The sequence below is a fragment of the Lutra lutra genome, chromosome 17 (genome assembly GCF_902655055.1).
Source record: "Lutra lutra chromosome 17, mLutLut1.2, whole genome shotgun sequence".
Lineage (NCBI taxonomy): Eukaryota > Metazoa > Chordata > Mammalia > Carnivora > Mustelidae > Lutra > Lutra lutra.
In genome coordinates, this window is record NC_062294.1 from 12016183 (window position 1) to 12028426 (window position 12244).

General features: G+C 45.1%; 1 protein-coding gene across 3 annotated transcripts in view; it reads left to right on the forward strand.

Moving 5' to 3' along the window:
* The window catches only part of WDR59 (WD repeat domain 59), a 94977-nt gene extending 83266 nt beyond the window's left edge, over positions 1-11711 (forward strand). For all 3 annotated transcript variants that reach the window (XM_047710895.1, XM_047710896.1, XM_047710897.1), the window contains 3 exons: positions 15-141; positions 296-438; positions 10891-11711. In XM_047710895.1, the coding sequence (XP_047566851.1) occupies positions 15-141; positions 296-438; positions 10891-11126 (506 nt within the window). In that variant the 3' untranslated portion in view covers positions 11127-11711. The remainder of the gene's footprint in view (positions 1-14; positions 142-295; positions 439-10890) is intronic.
* The last annotated feature ends 533 nt before the right edge of the window (positions 11712-12244 follow it).

Genomic DNA, 12244 nt, shown 5'->3' on the forward strand with positions numbered 1-12244 from the left:
TTGATTTGCTTCAGCGGGAAGAGAGGCAGAACATGTCTCCTCACCTTGGGGAGAGTCTTCTCCAGAAGAAATCCGCTTTGGGAGTCTCACCTACAGTGACCCCCGTGAGCGAGAACGTGATCAGCATGATAAAAATAAAAGGTAACCACCTTCTCTGGCGAGAGCTGCAGTTTCATAATGCTTGGAGTCCCCCAAATCAAGACTTTTATTATAAGAAAGGTGTGTTAAGATCATTAGGGATCGAGCTTGTTTTTCCTTAAAAGGACTGACAGGAAATCTTTTGAGTTTTATCCAGGCTTCTGGACCCTGCCAATACCCAGCAATTTGATGACTTTAAGAAATGCTATGGAGAAATCCTCTATCGCTGGGGTCTGAGAGAGAAACGAGCTGAGGTGCTGAAGTTTGTCTCCTGTCCTCCTGATCCTCACAAAGGGATTGGTGAATATGAATTTCTTTCTTTTTCCGTCACTGTCTGAAAGGTCCTATAATTTAATTTGTCCTTAAACGTAAGACTTGGAGTGAAAAGTCTTCTAGCTTCTCACTTAGAAACAGAAATTTCTAAGGGATTTTGAGTCTGCTCTAACCTTCCGAAAACCCTTGCATTTCATGACAAGAGTACGTTTCTCTTCTAAGGGGAAGTAATTTTCCATACGGTACTCAGATGCTGATTTGGAGGACGGGTAGTCATTCACTTACTCAACTAATACATACTGAGCTCCTGTGAGGCACAGTGCTGGCACATTCCTTCCCCTCCTGGAACTCACAGACTAGTGGGGGAGAAAAATTAAATAACTATAGGTTGTGGTCACTGTTGATGAGCAAACAAAAAGGATGTTGGCACAGGTAGAGCAGGGAGGGGGAATTTCAGGTGATGTCTGGCCGTGTGCGGGGAAGGCCTTTCTGAGGGGCTGCGGTGGAGGGATGAGAAGCCATCTGTGAGGAGAGCAGCAGACATTAAATTAGGAGAGGAAGCGCAGGGCTAGAACACAGTGAGTGAGAGGGGTACCAAATTAAATTGTAGGATAATTAGGGACTTGCAAGTCATGGTACAGAATTGGGACTGTATTTTGAGTCCAATGGTAAGCTTCAAAGGGTATTAAGAAGTAAGTGACATGCTCTGGTTTCTGTTTTGAGAGAATCACTGACTGTTAAATGAAGAAAGGATCGGAAGAGGGTGGGGTAGAAGTTGGAAGAACTTTAGGGTAGTCAGAGGGAGATCAACAGCCTAGTCTCGGGCGATGGGCACCAGGGATGGAGAGAGGGGGTAGATTCAAAATACTTTCTAGAGGTAGACTCCGCATGATAGGCCGACAAACTGGATGTGGGATTGAGGGGAAGGGACAAAGCTTAGATGATTCCTAGGTTTCCAGTTTGGGCAACTGGGTAGGTCATGGTGCCACAATCTAAGATAGAAGAGGCTGGAAGAAAGTTAAGAGGTGTATTTGGGACAGCTGGAGATGTGTGTGAGCTGTCAGACTGGAACGTCACGTAGGTGGCCAGATATGAGTCGGGAGCTCAAAGGGGAGCCTGGGGCAAGAACTAGCAGTTTGGGGCATTCTCAGCATGTAAGTGGTCCTGGAGCTGTGAGAATGGGTATATTGACCTGGCATCTGGGGGGCGCGGAGGAAGAGTACAGGGAGAGCAAGAGCCCACCCACTCCGGGCTTTGAGAGAAGCCAGTACCTGCAACTTAAGTCTAGAGGAATGGCCAGAGACAGACTCAGAAGGAGATACCAGTTTTTGAGGAAAAGCAAGAGTGTGATCTGAAAGGAGCTAGGAGGTGAGTTTTTTGTATTGTTTTAAGATTTTACTTATTTATTTGACAGACAGAGATCACAAGCAGGCAAAGAGGCAGGCAGAGAAAGAGGAAGGAAAGCAGGCTCCCCGCAGAGCAGAGAGCCCGATGTGGGGTTCGATCCCAGGACCCTGGGATCATGACCTGAGCCGAAGGCAGAGGCTTTAACCCACTGAGCCACCCAGGCGCCCCAAGAGATGAGTTTTAAAGGGTGATGTGGAAGGTCACCGGAGAGGGTGGTCTGAACACACATTGATGTCCTCTCCCCCAGAGGCCCCCCACCCCAATAAGCATCTATCCAGAGCTTTCCTGAAAAGGTATAACCATGCAAAGAGAATCATGTTGTTGATAGCATTTGGGACCAGGGAGACAGCTTAGTGGTTACTGATTTTATGGGGCCTGAACAGACAGGCAGAAAAACAGTACGACACGTAACAGAACCCTCATCCCTCTCCGCCCTCCCCCCACCTTGGTGGCTCAGAATTTAGTGATGCTTGGCACCTCAGGAAGTGGCACGAAGGTGAGACTAAACACAGGATTATTCTTGGGTGGCTTTTTTTAGGGTCCCCAGGTCCCTGCTCCCAGTTTGCCGAGCAGGTTATGAGCCTTCCTCTATCACAACAGAAACTCGGGAATTTTTGTTCTCCAGAGAAGGCAGACAGCTTTCCAGATTGAAAGGGTACACCAAGCACCTAGTATAGTCACTGAAGACCTGGGATAAAGAAAGACCCGGGAGCTACCAGGGGGCACAGGTCCCACACAGAGGATAAGGAATATGGGCAGCACTGCACTTCTCAGGAGCGGTGAACCAGACACTGGGAAGAAGAGGATGAGGCGGCATTGCCTTCGGAATTCTCCAGAAAATGATTTCTGCCCTAGAATCCTGCCCCAGATGATTAGTCCCCGTGTGAAAGTAAACCTTCTGCCTATCCGGGAAGGCAGGGAGTCGGGATGGTGGTGAAGGGGGACCCACCCAGCTGACCTGGAGGCAGACCCCTCCAGCCTAGTGCTGAGAAGCATCGTCTCCAAAAAGAGAAAGTTAGAAAAATAGCTACTGGATTTCAGTGTCTGCTCTGTTTTTAGAGATTCAGGTATTTGAGAGAGGGTTTGCAAATGCGGTAAACAAACTAAGCAAACAACAATAAGACGGTTACTGAGAAAAGCCAAGCATGCAAGAAGGGAAAAGTGGTCATGGTACATGGCTTGGCTTGAGTAACGCTCACCTAGGTAGATCATGTGAAAACAGAAGGCTGATCTAACCAAGTAATAATGGAACTGTGTGGGGAAGATGAGGGACGGGGTGTGTGTGGTTAGGGGGCATTTGGGGAGTGAAAGAAGCTTCCATGGGAAAGTAGAGAATGCTTAAATGTGGAAATTAAAAATTAGCTTCATAAAGGGGTGTTTGGAGATAGAAGGTAGAAATAAAAAGTTAAATGAGTTGGAAGGATTTCCTCCCGGGAGTGATGGGCGAGGGGGTGGAAGGGAATGCTGGTTTTGTTAATCAAACGTATAGTATTATTTGACCCTTTAAGTTGTGTGTATGTGGTTTCAGTTAAAAAACCCAAACAAGGGACCCCTGGGTGGCTCAGTGGGTTGAGCCTCTGCTTTCGGCTCGGGTCATGATTGCAGGATCCTGGGATTGAGCCCTATATCGGGCTCTCGGCTCAACAGGGAGCCTGCTTCCCCCTCTCTCCCTGCCTACCTCTGAGCCTGCTTGTGATCTCTCTCTCTCTCTGTCAAATAAATAAATAAAATCTAAAAAACAAAACAAAACAAAACAAAAAAACCCAAACAAGGTGCCTGGCTAGCTCAGTCGATAGAGCGTGGGACTCTGGATCTTGGGGTTGTGAGTTCGAGCCCCATGTTAGGTGTAGAGATGACTTAAAATCTTTAAAAAAACAAAAAAACAGGGGCGCCTGGGTGGCTCAGTGGGTTAAGCCGCTGCCTTCGGCTCAGGTCATGATCCCAGGTCCTGGGTTCGAGCCCCACATCGGGCTTTCTGCTCAGCAGGGAGCCTGCTTCCTCCTCTCTCTCTGCCTGCCTCTCTGCTTACTTGTGATTTCTCTCTGTCAAATAAATAAATAAAATCTTTAAAAAAAAAAACAAAAAAAAACCACAAAAACCAAGCCAGAGTAATATGGAGATTTAGGTATCAAAAAACAAGTTTTGTTTTAATATGGATTATTTTGGTGTATGTACTTGAGGGAATGCAAAGATGCAAAATGCTGTTTGGACATTGTATTTTTCAGAGCATCTAAGTGCATGGAAGTTTATCAGAGAGAATAATGAAGGCCTGGAGCAATTTGTCATTTAGAATTAGTTTTCAGGAAAATATATGAATCCCAGAGATAGGTAATGGATACATTGCACCCTTATGACATCTATTATTATTAGCATCATGCTAGGTTCTGTTGGCCATGCAAGGGAACACGAGGTGTGATTTGGGGGGTGCTGTCAAAAAGTCTCCAATCAGAGAAGCAAATCAGGAACTCATGGAGACTTCAGTAATCCTGAAGCATGAATAGTGAGTCCTAATACCATTGTAAATGGTATTGCAAGATTTTATAGGGGAGGGTTTCTGGTAGAGAGACTCACAGACAAAAGCATTACGTATTTTCGTCTTTATTAGTTATTACTTTGGAAGAATTGGACTGCTCAAATCTAGCAAACAGCAGATATTGAAAGAGAAATACTCCGGGGTTACCAGGGCTACAGGTAGTCTCGAAATTGCTGGAAACCAGCAGTTTCCTCTTGGGCTCATCACATCTGCAAGGGGCATCCCATATCAGCAGCAAATTTTAGGGATAAAATTGGTTTCATATGAGGGGTTACATTTATAGAAAGGGCTTGAGGCTTCATTTATCTTGAAAGGATAGTCCTAGACAGAACACTTTTTAATAAACCATCTCCATTACGAGATTATTTTTTTTCATTTTTTAAAAATTAACCTATAATGTATTATTTGTTTCAGTGGTATAGGTCTATGAATCATCAGTCTTATACAGTTCACAGCACTGCCCATAGCACATACCCTCCCCAGTGTCCATAACCCAGCCACTCTATTCCTGCCCTCCCCACCCCCCAGCAACCCTCAGTTTGTTCCCTGAGATTGAGTCTCTTATGGTTTGTCTCCCTCTCTGCTTTGATCTTGTTTTATTTTTTCCTTCCCTGCCCTAACGACCCCCTACCCTGCCTCTCAAATTCTTTATGTTAGAGAGATCATAAGATAATTGTCTTTCTCTGATTGAGTTACTTCTCTTAGCATAATACTCTCTAGTTCCATCCACATTGCTGCAAATTTTTTTGATGGCTGCATAGTATTCCATTGCATATATACCACATCTTCTTTATCCATTCATCTCTTGATGGACATCTGGGCTCTTTTCATACTTTGGCTATTGTGGATGTTGCTGCTATAAACATTGGGGTGCAGATGCCCGTTTGGATCACTACATTTGTATCTTTAGAGTAAATACCCAGTAGTGCATTTGCTGGGTCATAGCGTAGCTCTATTTTCAACTTTTTGAGGAACCTCCATACTGTTTTCCAGAGTGGCTCCACCAGCTTGCATTCCCACCAACAGGGTAGGAGGGTTCCCCTTTCTCTGCATCCTTGCCAACATCTGTCGTTTCCTAACTTGTTAATTTTAGCCTTTTTGACTGGTGTGAGGTGATATCCCATTGTGGTTTTGATTTGTATTTCCCAGATGCTAAGTGACGTTGAGCCCTTTTTCATGTGTCTGTTGGCCATTTGTATGTCTTCTTTGCAGAAATATCTGTTCATGTTTCCTGCCCGTTTCTTGACTGGATTATTTGTTCTTTGGGTGTTGAGTTTGACAAATTCTTTATAGATTTTGGATACTAGCCCTTTATCTGATATGTCATTTGCAAGTATCTTCTACCATTCTGTCCATTGTCTTTTGGTTTTGTTGACAGTTTTCTTTGCTGTGCAAAAGCTTTTTATCTTGATGAAGCCTCAATAGTTCATTTTTGCCTTTGCTTCCCTTGCCTTTGGTGGTGTGTCTAGGAAGAATTTGCTGCAGCTGAGGTTGAAGAGGTTGCTGCCTGTGTTCTCCTCAAGGATTTTGATGGATTCCTGTCTCACATTGAGGCATTTTCATCCGTTTTTAGTCTATCTTTTTGTGTGTGGTGTAAGGAAATGGTCCAGTTTCATTCTTCTGCATGAGGCTCTCCAATTTTCCCAACACCATTTGTTGAAGAGACTTTTTTTCATTGGACATTCTTTCCTGCTTTGTTGAAGATGAGTTGACCATAGAGTTGAGGGTCCATTTCTGGGCTCTCTGTTCTGTTCCATTGATCTATGTGTCTGTTTTTGTCCTGGTACCATACTGTTTTGATGATCACAGCTTTGTAATAGAGCTTGAAGTCTGGAATTGTGATGCCACCAGCTTTGGTTTTCTTTTTCAACATTCCTCTGGCTATTTGGGGTCTTTTCTGGTTCCATATAAATTTTAGGATTATTTGTTCCATTTCTTTGAAAAAAAAAGATGGTATTTTGATAGGGATTGCATTAAATCACACATGTGATTTTGGCTGTATTTTGGTCTATTAGAAGAAACTACCTCCCAAAATTTTAAAAGAAGAAAAACAGATATATATATATATATATATATATGTATATATATATATATATATATGGGTAAACATGATGAAGGGATGGAATATGACTGTAAATATGAAAATTTTAAAAGATTCTAAAAAAGGAATTGATAAGAAGTTGGCTAAAAAAAGAAAAAAAAAAGATGGAAGAATGTGACCAGGCTGGAGACTAGAACAAAGCCATGTACTAGATTTAGAGTATATTTTGATCCATTAGAAGAAACTGTATCCCAAAATTTTAAAGAAAAACCTGTATGTATACAAAAAATAAGGTTAAATATAAGGAAGGGGTAAATTTAAAACTTAAAAAGATTTTTAAAAAGATAAAATTAAAAGATTTTTAATAAAACAGTTTAAAATGTTAAAGTAGAAAAGAGGAAAAATTAAATAGAATAAGAAAATAAGTAAACTTCAAAAAATTTAACTTTGAAAGACTAAAGAATCATGGGAAATAAGCGATGAATTCTGTGTATTTCTTTCCTCTAGCTCTGGAGTTTCACAGTTCTCAGTGATCAGTGAACTTGGTCTTGGCTGGATGTTCTTGCTGATCTTCTGGGAGTGGGGTCTGTTTCCGTAATTCTCAAATGTCTTTGCCTGATGCAGAATTGCACCGCCTTTGCCAGGGGTCAGGCTAAGTAATCTGCTCAGGTTCGCTCTCGTGAGCTTTTGTTCCCTGAACGCTTTCCGTAGAGCTCTGGAGAACAGGAATGAAAATGGCGGCCTCCCAGTCTCCAGCCAGAGGAGCCGAGAGCTGGGGCCCCACTCCTCAGTGCTCCCTCAGAGAAAAGCCATTAGTCTCTCCCGTCTCCCTGTTCTCTGGCGGCGGTCCATGCTCACCTGGCCTGTGACCGAGTGTTTCTATCTCTGGCACTTGGCCCCGTTTGGAGTCTCAGCGTGCTCACGCGCCGCTTCTCCCGGAAGAGAAAGGATCTGCCCGGATCCAGGGGTCTACCACCTGTGCATCCCCTGCCAGCTCATCCCGGTTTAAGGTAATCCTGAGCTGAGAACCCTGACCTTGGCTCCAACTCTGAGGCGGGCTTCCCGGGTCGATACCTGGCAGCTTTGCCACACTCAGACACCCCCGTCTTCCCGTGACCCCGAGGGTCCTGAGACCACAGTGTCTCTGCAAGGGCTCCGCCCCCACTTAGCTTCTGGAGTGACATCCCTCAGTGGAGCAGACTTCTAAAAGTTCTGATTTTGTGCTCTGCTCTATCACGTGCTGGGAGCCGGCCCCTCCCACCGCGGTCTATCTTCCAGTGGCTTCGGATTTACTTCTCCGTACTTCCTGCCTTTCAGAAGGTGGTCAATTTTCTGTTTCTAGAATTGCTGCTTTTCTTCTCTTCAATCTCTTGTTGAGTTTGTAGGTGTTCAGAATGGTTTAATGACTGTCTGGCTGAACTCCTGGGCCCTGATTCAGGTCTCCTGCTCCTCTGCTATCTTGTTTCTCCTCTACAAGATGATTTTTGATTTTGTGGGGTTTTTTTGTTTGTTTTGTTTTGATTTTAGTTTTTTTTCCTTTGTGGTATGCGATGCTTGGTAATTATGGTGGCACAGGTGAGGTATTTGGGACACCCCCCAAATCCTGCCTCAGAGGCGTGTGTCTGCTCACCTGAATTTTGTTCAGCCACTTTCTGCTTCTATGTCTATTAATTTAACATCTTATTCATCTTGCTGGTTTTATTTATATTTGTGTAATTGCTGGTAATTAATACACATAGCTCTTCTGTATGTAGGGTCATGTGGTGTTAAGCCTTGGGAGCTTGCTTCTGCCTGGGGGTTTCATAAAGCCTTAGGAGTCATAATTTGATCATTTATGTGCCAGATGTATTTGTATTGTCCTTATTAGTTTGTCCATTGAGAACCAGGAATGCTCTGTTTCGCCTCTGCCAGCTTTCCCATGCAAAGCCTGTACCTGTGGTCATATGCTTCCTTCCCTGAGATTCCCCAAGTTTGTCAGGGTTCCTGGAAAAGACACCTTGACAGCTTGTGTTTTCATACAAACTCTATATCCCTTTGTATCTCCACATGTGGCAGGAAGTGAATCTGTACACCAGCGTGGCCCAGATGCATGCCAGTCCTTCTCAACTAATGGCCATTCCATTATGTAGAACAATAAGAGGCAAGAGAGAAATACTAAACTTACACATAGTGACTTAGTGTTTTTGTATTCCCTATCTTTGTGAATTTATATCCACTTAGAAATTGGCTACATCTCCCCAAATGACTCATTAATTAACTAAATGAAATATTAGTTCAGGTCTTTTTTTTTTTTTAAAGATTTTATTTATTTATTTGACACAGAGAGATCACAAGTAGACAGAGATTTAGGCAGAGAGAGAGACAGAGACAGAGAGGGAAGCAGGCTCCCCGCTGAGCAGAGAGCCCGATGCAGGACTTGATCCTAGGACCCTGAGATCATGACCTGAGCCGAAGGCAGCGGCTTAACCCACTGAGCTACCCAGGCACCCCATTAGTTCAGGTCTTAATAACGATTTTAGAGATCACATTTAAGCTGACATAGTATGGAGAAGCACAGTTACTAATGACATACTGAGTTTTTCAGGGAGATGACATTTTAATAATTTTACCGAGATAGATCTGGAGAATAATTGGGTTTTCATTTACAGTTATCCCAAATGTCAAAGAACAACCCCCTTTTAAAGACATAATTCAATTTATTGAATACACAACTTTCACATTCTCATAATTTTAAAGGTTGAATCTTGTCCAACCAATAAAACCAGTAAAGGAAATTCATGAATTTAAACTAATTAGGCTTTTCACAGGAACATAAACCAAACTCTTACCTAGAAGTTGTGCATAGAGGGACAAGACAGGGCTATTTTTCACCAAACTTATCAAACCAGCCTAATTAATCTCAGGATTTACCTGAACTAGGACCATCATAAAATTTTTCCTTGGTTACCATGTATTTTAAAAGTCTTTACTGGTACATCTTTGTGACTGCCATTTGTCCTGAGTCAAAGAAATTGGCTCAGGTTCAAGAAAAAAGCCTTCCTCTGTTGTAGGAGGTAGAAGGAAAAGAGAAACAAGTAGGAAAATTTGAAGGTTTGGTGGCTAGAGATGAAGGCTTCTCTTAGAGAAGAGGGGAGGCCAGCAGGTGAGAGAGGGGAGCGCTGGTTGTGCAGGGGCACACGGGCTGTGGTGGAGGCAAGAAGCACCCCTGGGAAAATGGCAGCACTGCCGCGGTGCAGCCCTGGGAGTCTGCTGGTTGGTTGTTGTGTATTTAGTAAGAAGCGTATCTTGCGGGCGCACCTTCCCTCAGGAATGCTGGGGGCAGATGTGGGGTAGGCAGCCCGGTAGCACTCATTGGCCTGAGGGTTCTGGTTCATGCCATGGAGGGAGACTTGGGGAGACTTCCAAAAACGTGATGATAATGTTGGCCCATGTCATTCGGTCTGGCCTCAAGGGAAACTGTCGCCAGAAAGGGTGAAGGCAGCCCTTGCTGGGGAGGTCGGGTGTGCAGAGGTTCAGGGGTTGGGTTTTGAAGGCACCGGGGATGGTGCTAAGAACTGGGGTCAAGAGAAGAAAGAAAACCATAAACAGAAGTCATGAGAGAACGGGGTTTGGGAATGTGTGTCCAGAGTGCCGCAGGTGAGGGCAGTGAAGAGGCAAGGGCTGCGAAGCCAGGTGGCATTTCCTCGAGGGGAGAGGTGATGGTCTTGAGGCAGTAATGGGGCGCGGGTCTGCCGCTGCCACCCCAGCGCTCCTCGGGACCCCAGACGGAAGCAGCCTTTTCTGCGGAGGCCCGCAGAGGTGGCAGGCAGCAGGCTCTAGGCAGGGCCAGACAGAAGGCGCCGTCGGAGGAGAGTGTGTGGCCATGGTCTGTTCCTGGGGAAGCACACTGGAAGCTGGGTAGGGGAGACGGGGGTCCGCATGGGCCACCTGGACTCAGGGTCATGCCCGAGGTGCACTAGGACATGCAGGTGGTGGGCTTAGCCCTCGGGGTCTCTTCCAGGTTGCTGGGGACCCAGCGGTCCTGACTGCAGGATCCTGACACGGCGCATCTGTGCCACTTGGTGTTCAAATAGGGAGGACTGGTGACAGTGATCAGGTGTTGCTGGGTGTCACTGAGTCCTTCAGTGACCTTCTGTCAGCCAACAGTTGGTGACCACCTCTATGAGCCAGGCCCATGCAGTCGTCAGCATAGGAGAGGATGAGGTGTAGCCATCGCCTGGGCTTTTCACCCTGGGCCTCCCAGCAGCCAGGCATCTCCTGCACTGTCCCCCTGCACCCAGCCTGCAGTGACAGCAGTGTGTCTTTGTAAGACTTAGCAAGATTATGGAAGAAGGGCATCTGCTGTTTTAAAAAAAAAAAAAAAAAAAGAATCTTTGTTGTAATAGAATCCTTGCAGACTCCTCACATGAAGACATTATTCTCACTCACCATGCCCAGTTGCGTTTCGCAGAACTAACCTTCCGCGTGTCTTGTTTTGGCCACCTCCACCCATCTGCAGAGTTCGGTGTGTACTGCAGCCACTGCCGGAGCGAGGTCCGCGGCACACAGTGTGCCATCTGCAAAGGCTTCACATTCCAGTGTGCCATCTGCCACGTGGCGGTACGAGGATCATCCAATTTCTGCCTGACCTGCGGGCATGGTGGGCACACCAGCCACATGATGGAGTGGTTTCGGACCCAGGAGGTATGTCCCACCGGGTGTGGATGTCACTGCCTGCTTGAAAGCACATTCTGAACTTATGGATCAGGGAAGCTGTCGCCAATCCCAGAGGACTCCATGAATGTTGGATGATAAGCTCTTCACCAGGAGGGAAGCTCCAGCAAGCCATTCCCGACCAGACTGGAGCACGTACCCCTCAAAGACTGCCACCGCACCGGCTGTGCACGAGCTTTTGTTTCTCTTCCTTTTGGCTGTTGGTGGCATAGAGGTAACTGGGAAGGAGGGGACAGATGTGCAGAGCCACGGAGCCAGGTGGAAATCTTCCTGAAGTAAAGCACCTGCCTCCAGAGCCATGTTTACCTTCAAGGTATGAACCTTAAACCACTGAACAGCATCCTTTCTGATGCCATTTCAGACCACAGTCAGATACAAAGGATGGTCTCCTGAGCCGAAGGACAGTGGACATTAACTTAGTTGATAAGGGAGTCTGTGATACAAGTTGGTACGTTTCAATGAACTGATGGATAGTAGCCTTTTAAAAGTGACACTTAAATTATAAATACATGATGTACTTACGGACTCTAAAGATGTATCTTATGTTTGTTATTTCTCTTCAAGCTGCTCTCCCTTGGCTAATAAAAGTCAGGTCATTGTTTGGGGGAGAAAAAAAAGGAGATGATTGAACAGTGTTTTAATGAAATTGTTTTTAATTGTTTTTCTAATTGAAGTTAACTCTTTGGGATAGGACCAAAGTCAGTGCTCAGATTTTTCAAAGGAATGCTGATTTACTCTTGTCGTTGGATGGGATAAAATAGAATTTGATATTTTAAGTTTCTTTCCAATTCCAAGAATTTTTTAAGATTTATTCATTTATTTTATTTTATTTTAAAGATTTTATTTATTTGACAGACAGAGATCACAGGCAGAGAGGCAGGCAGAGAGAGAGGGAGAAGCAGGCTCCCTGCTGAGCAGAGAGCCTGACGTGGGGCTCAATACCAGGACCCTGAGATCATGACCCGAACTGAAGAGGTTTTAACCCACTGAGCCACTCAGGCGCCCCTATTCATTTATTTTAGAGAGAGAGCACAGGGCTGGTGTGGAGGGGTGGCGAGGAGGAAAAGGGAGAGAGAATCTTCAGCAGACTCTGCATTGAGCACAAAGCCTGATGTGGGGCTTGATCCCATAACCCTGAG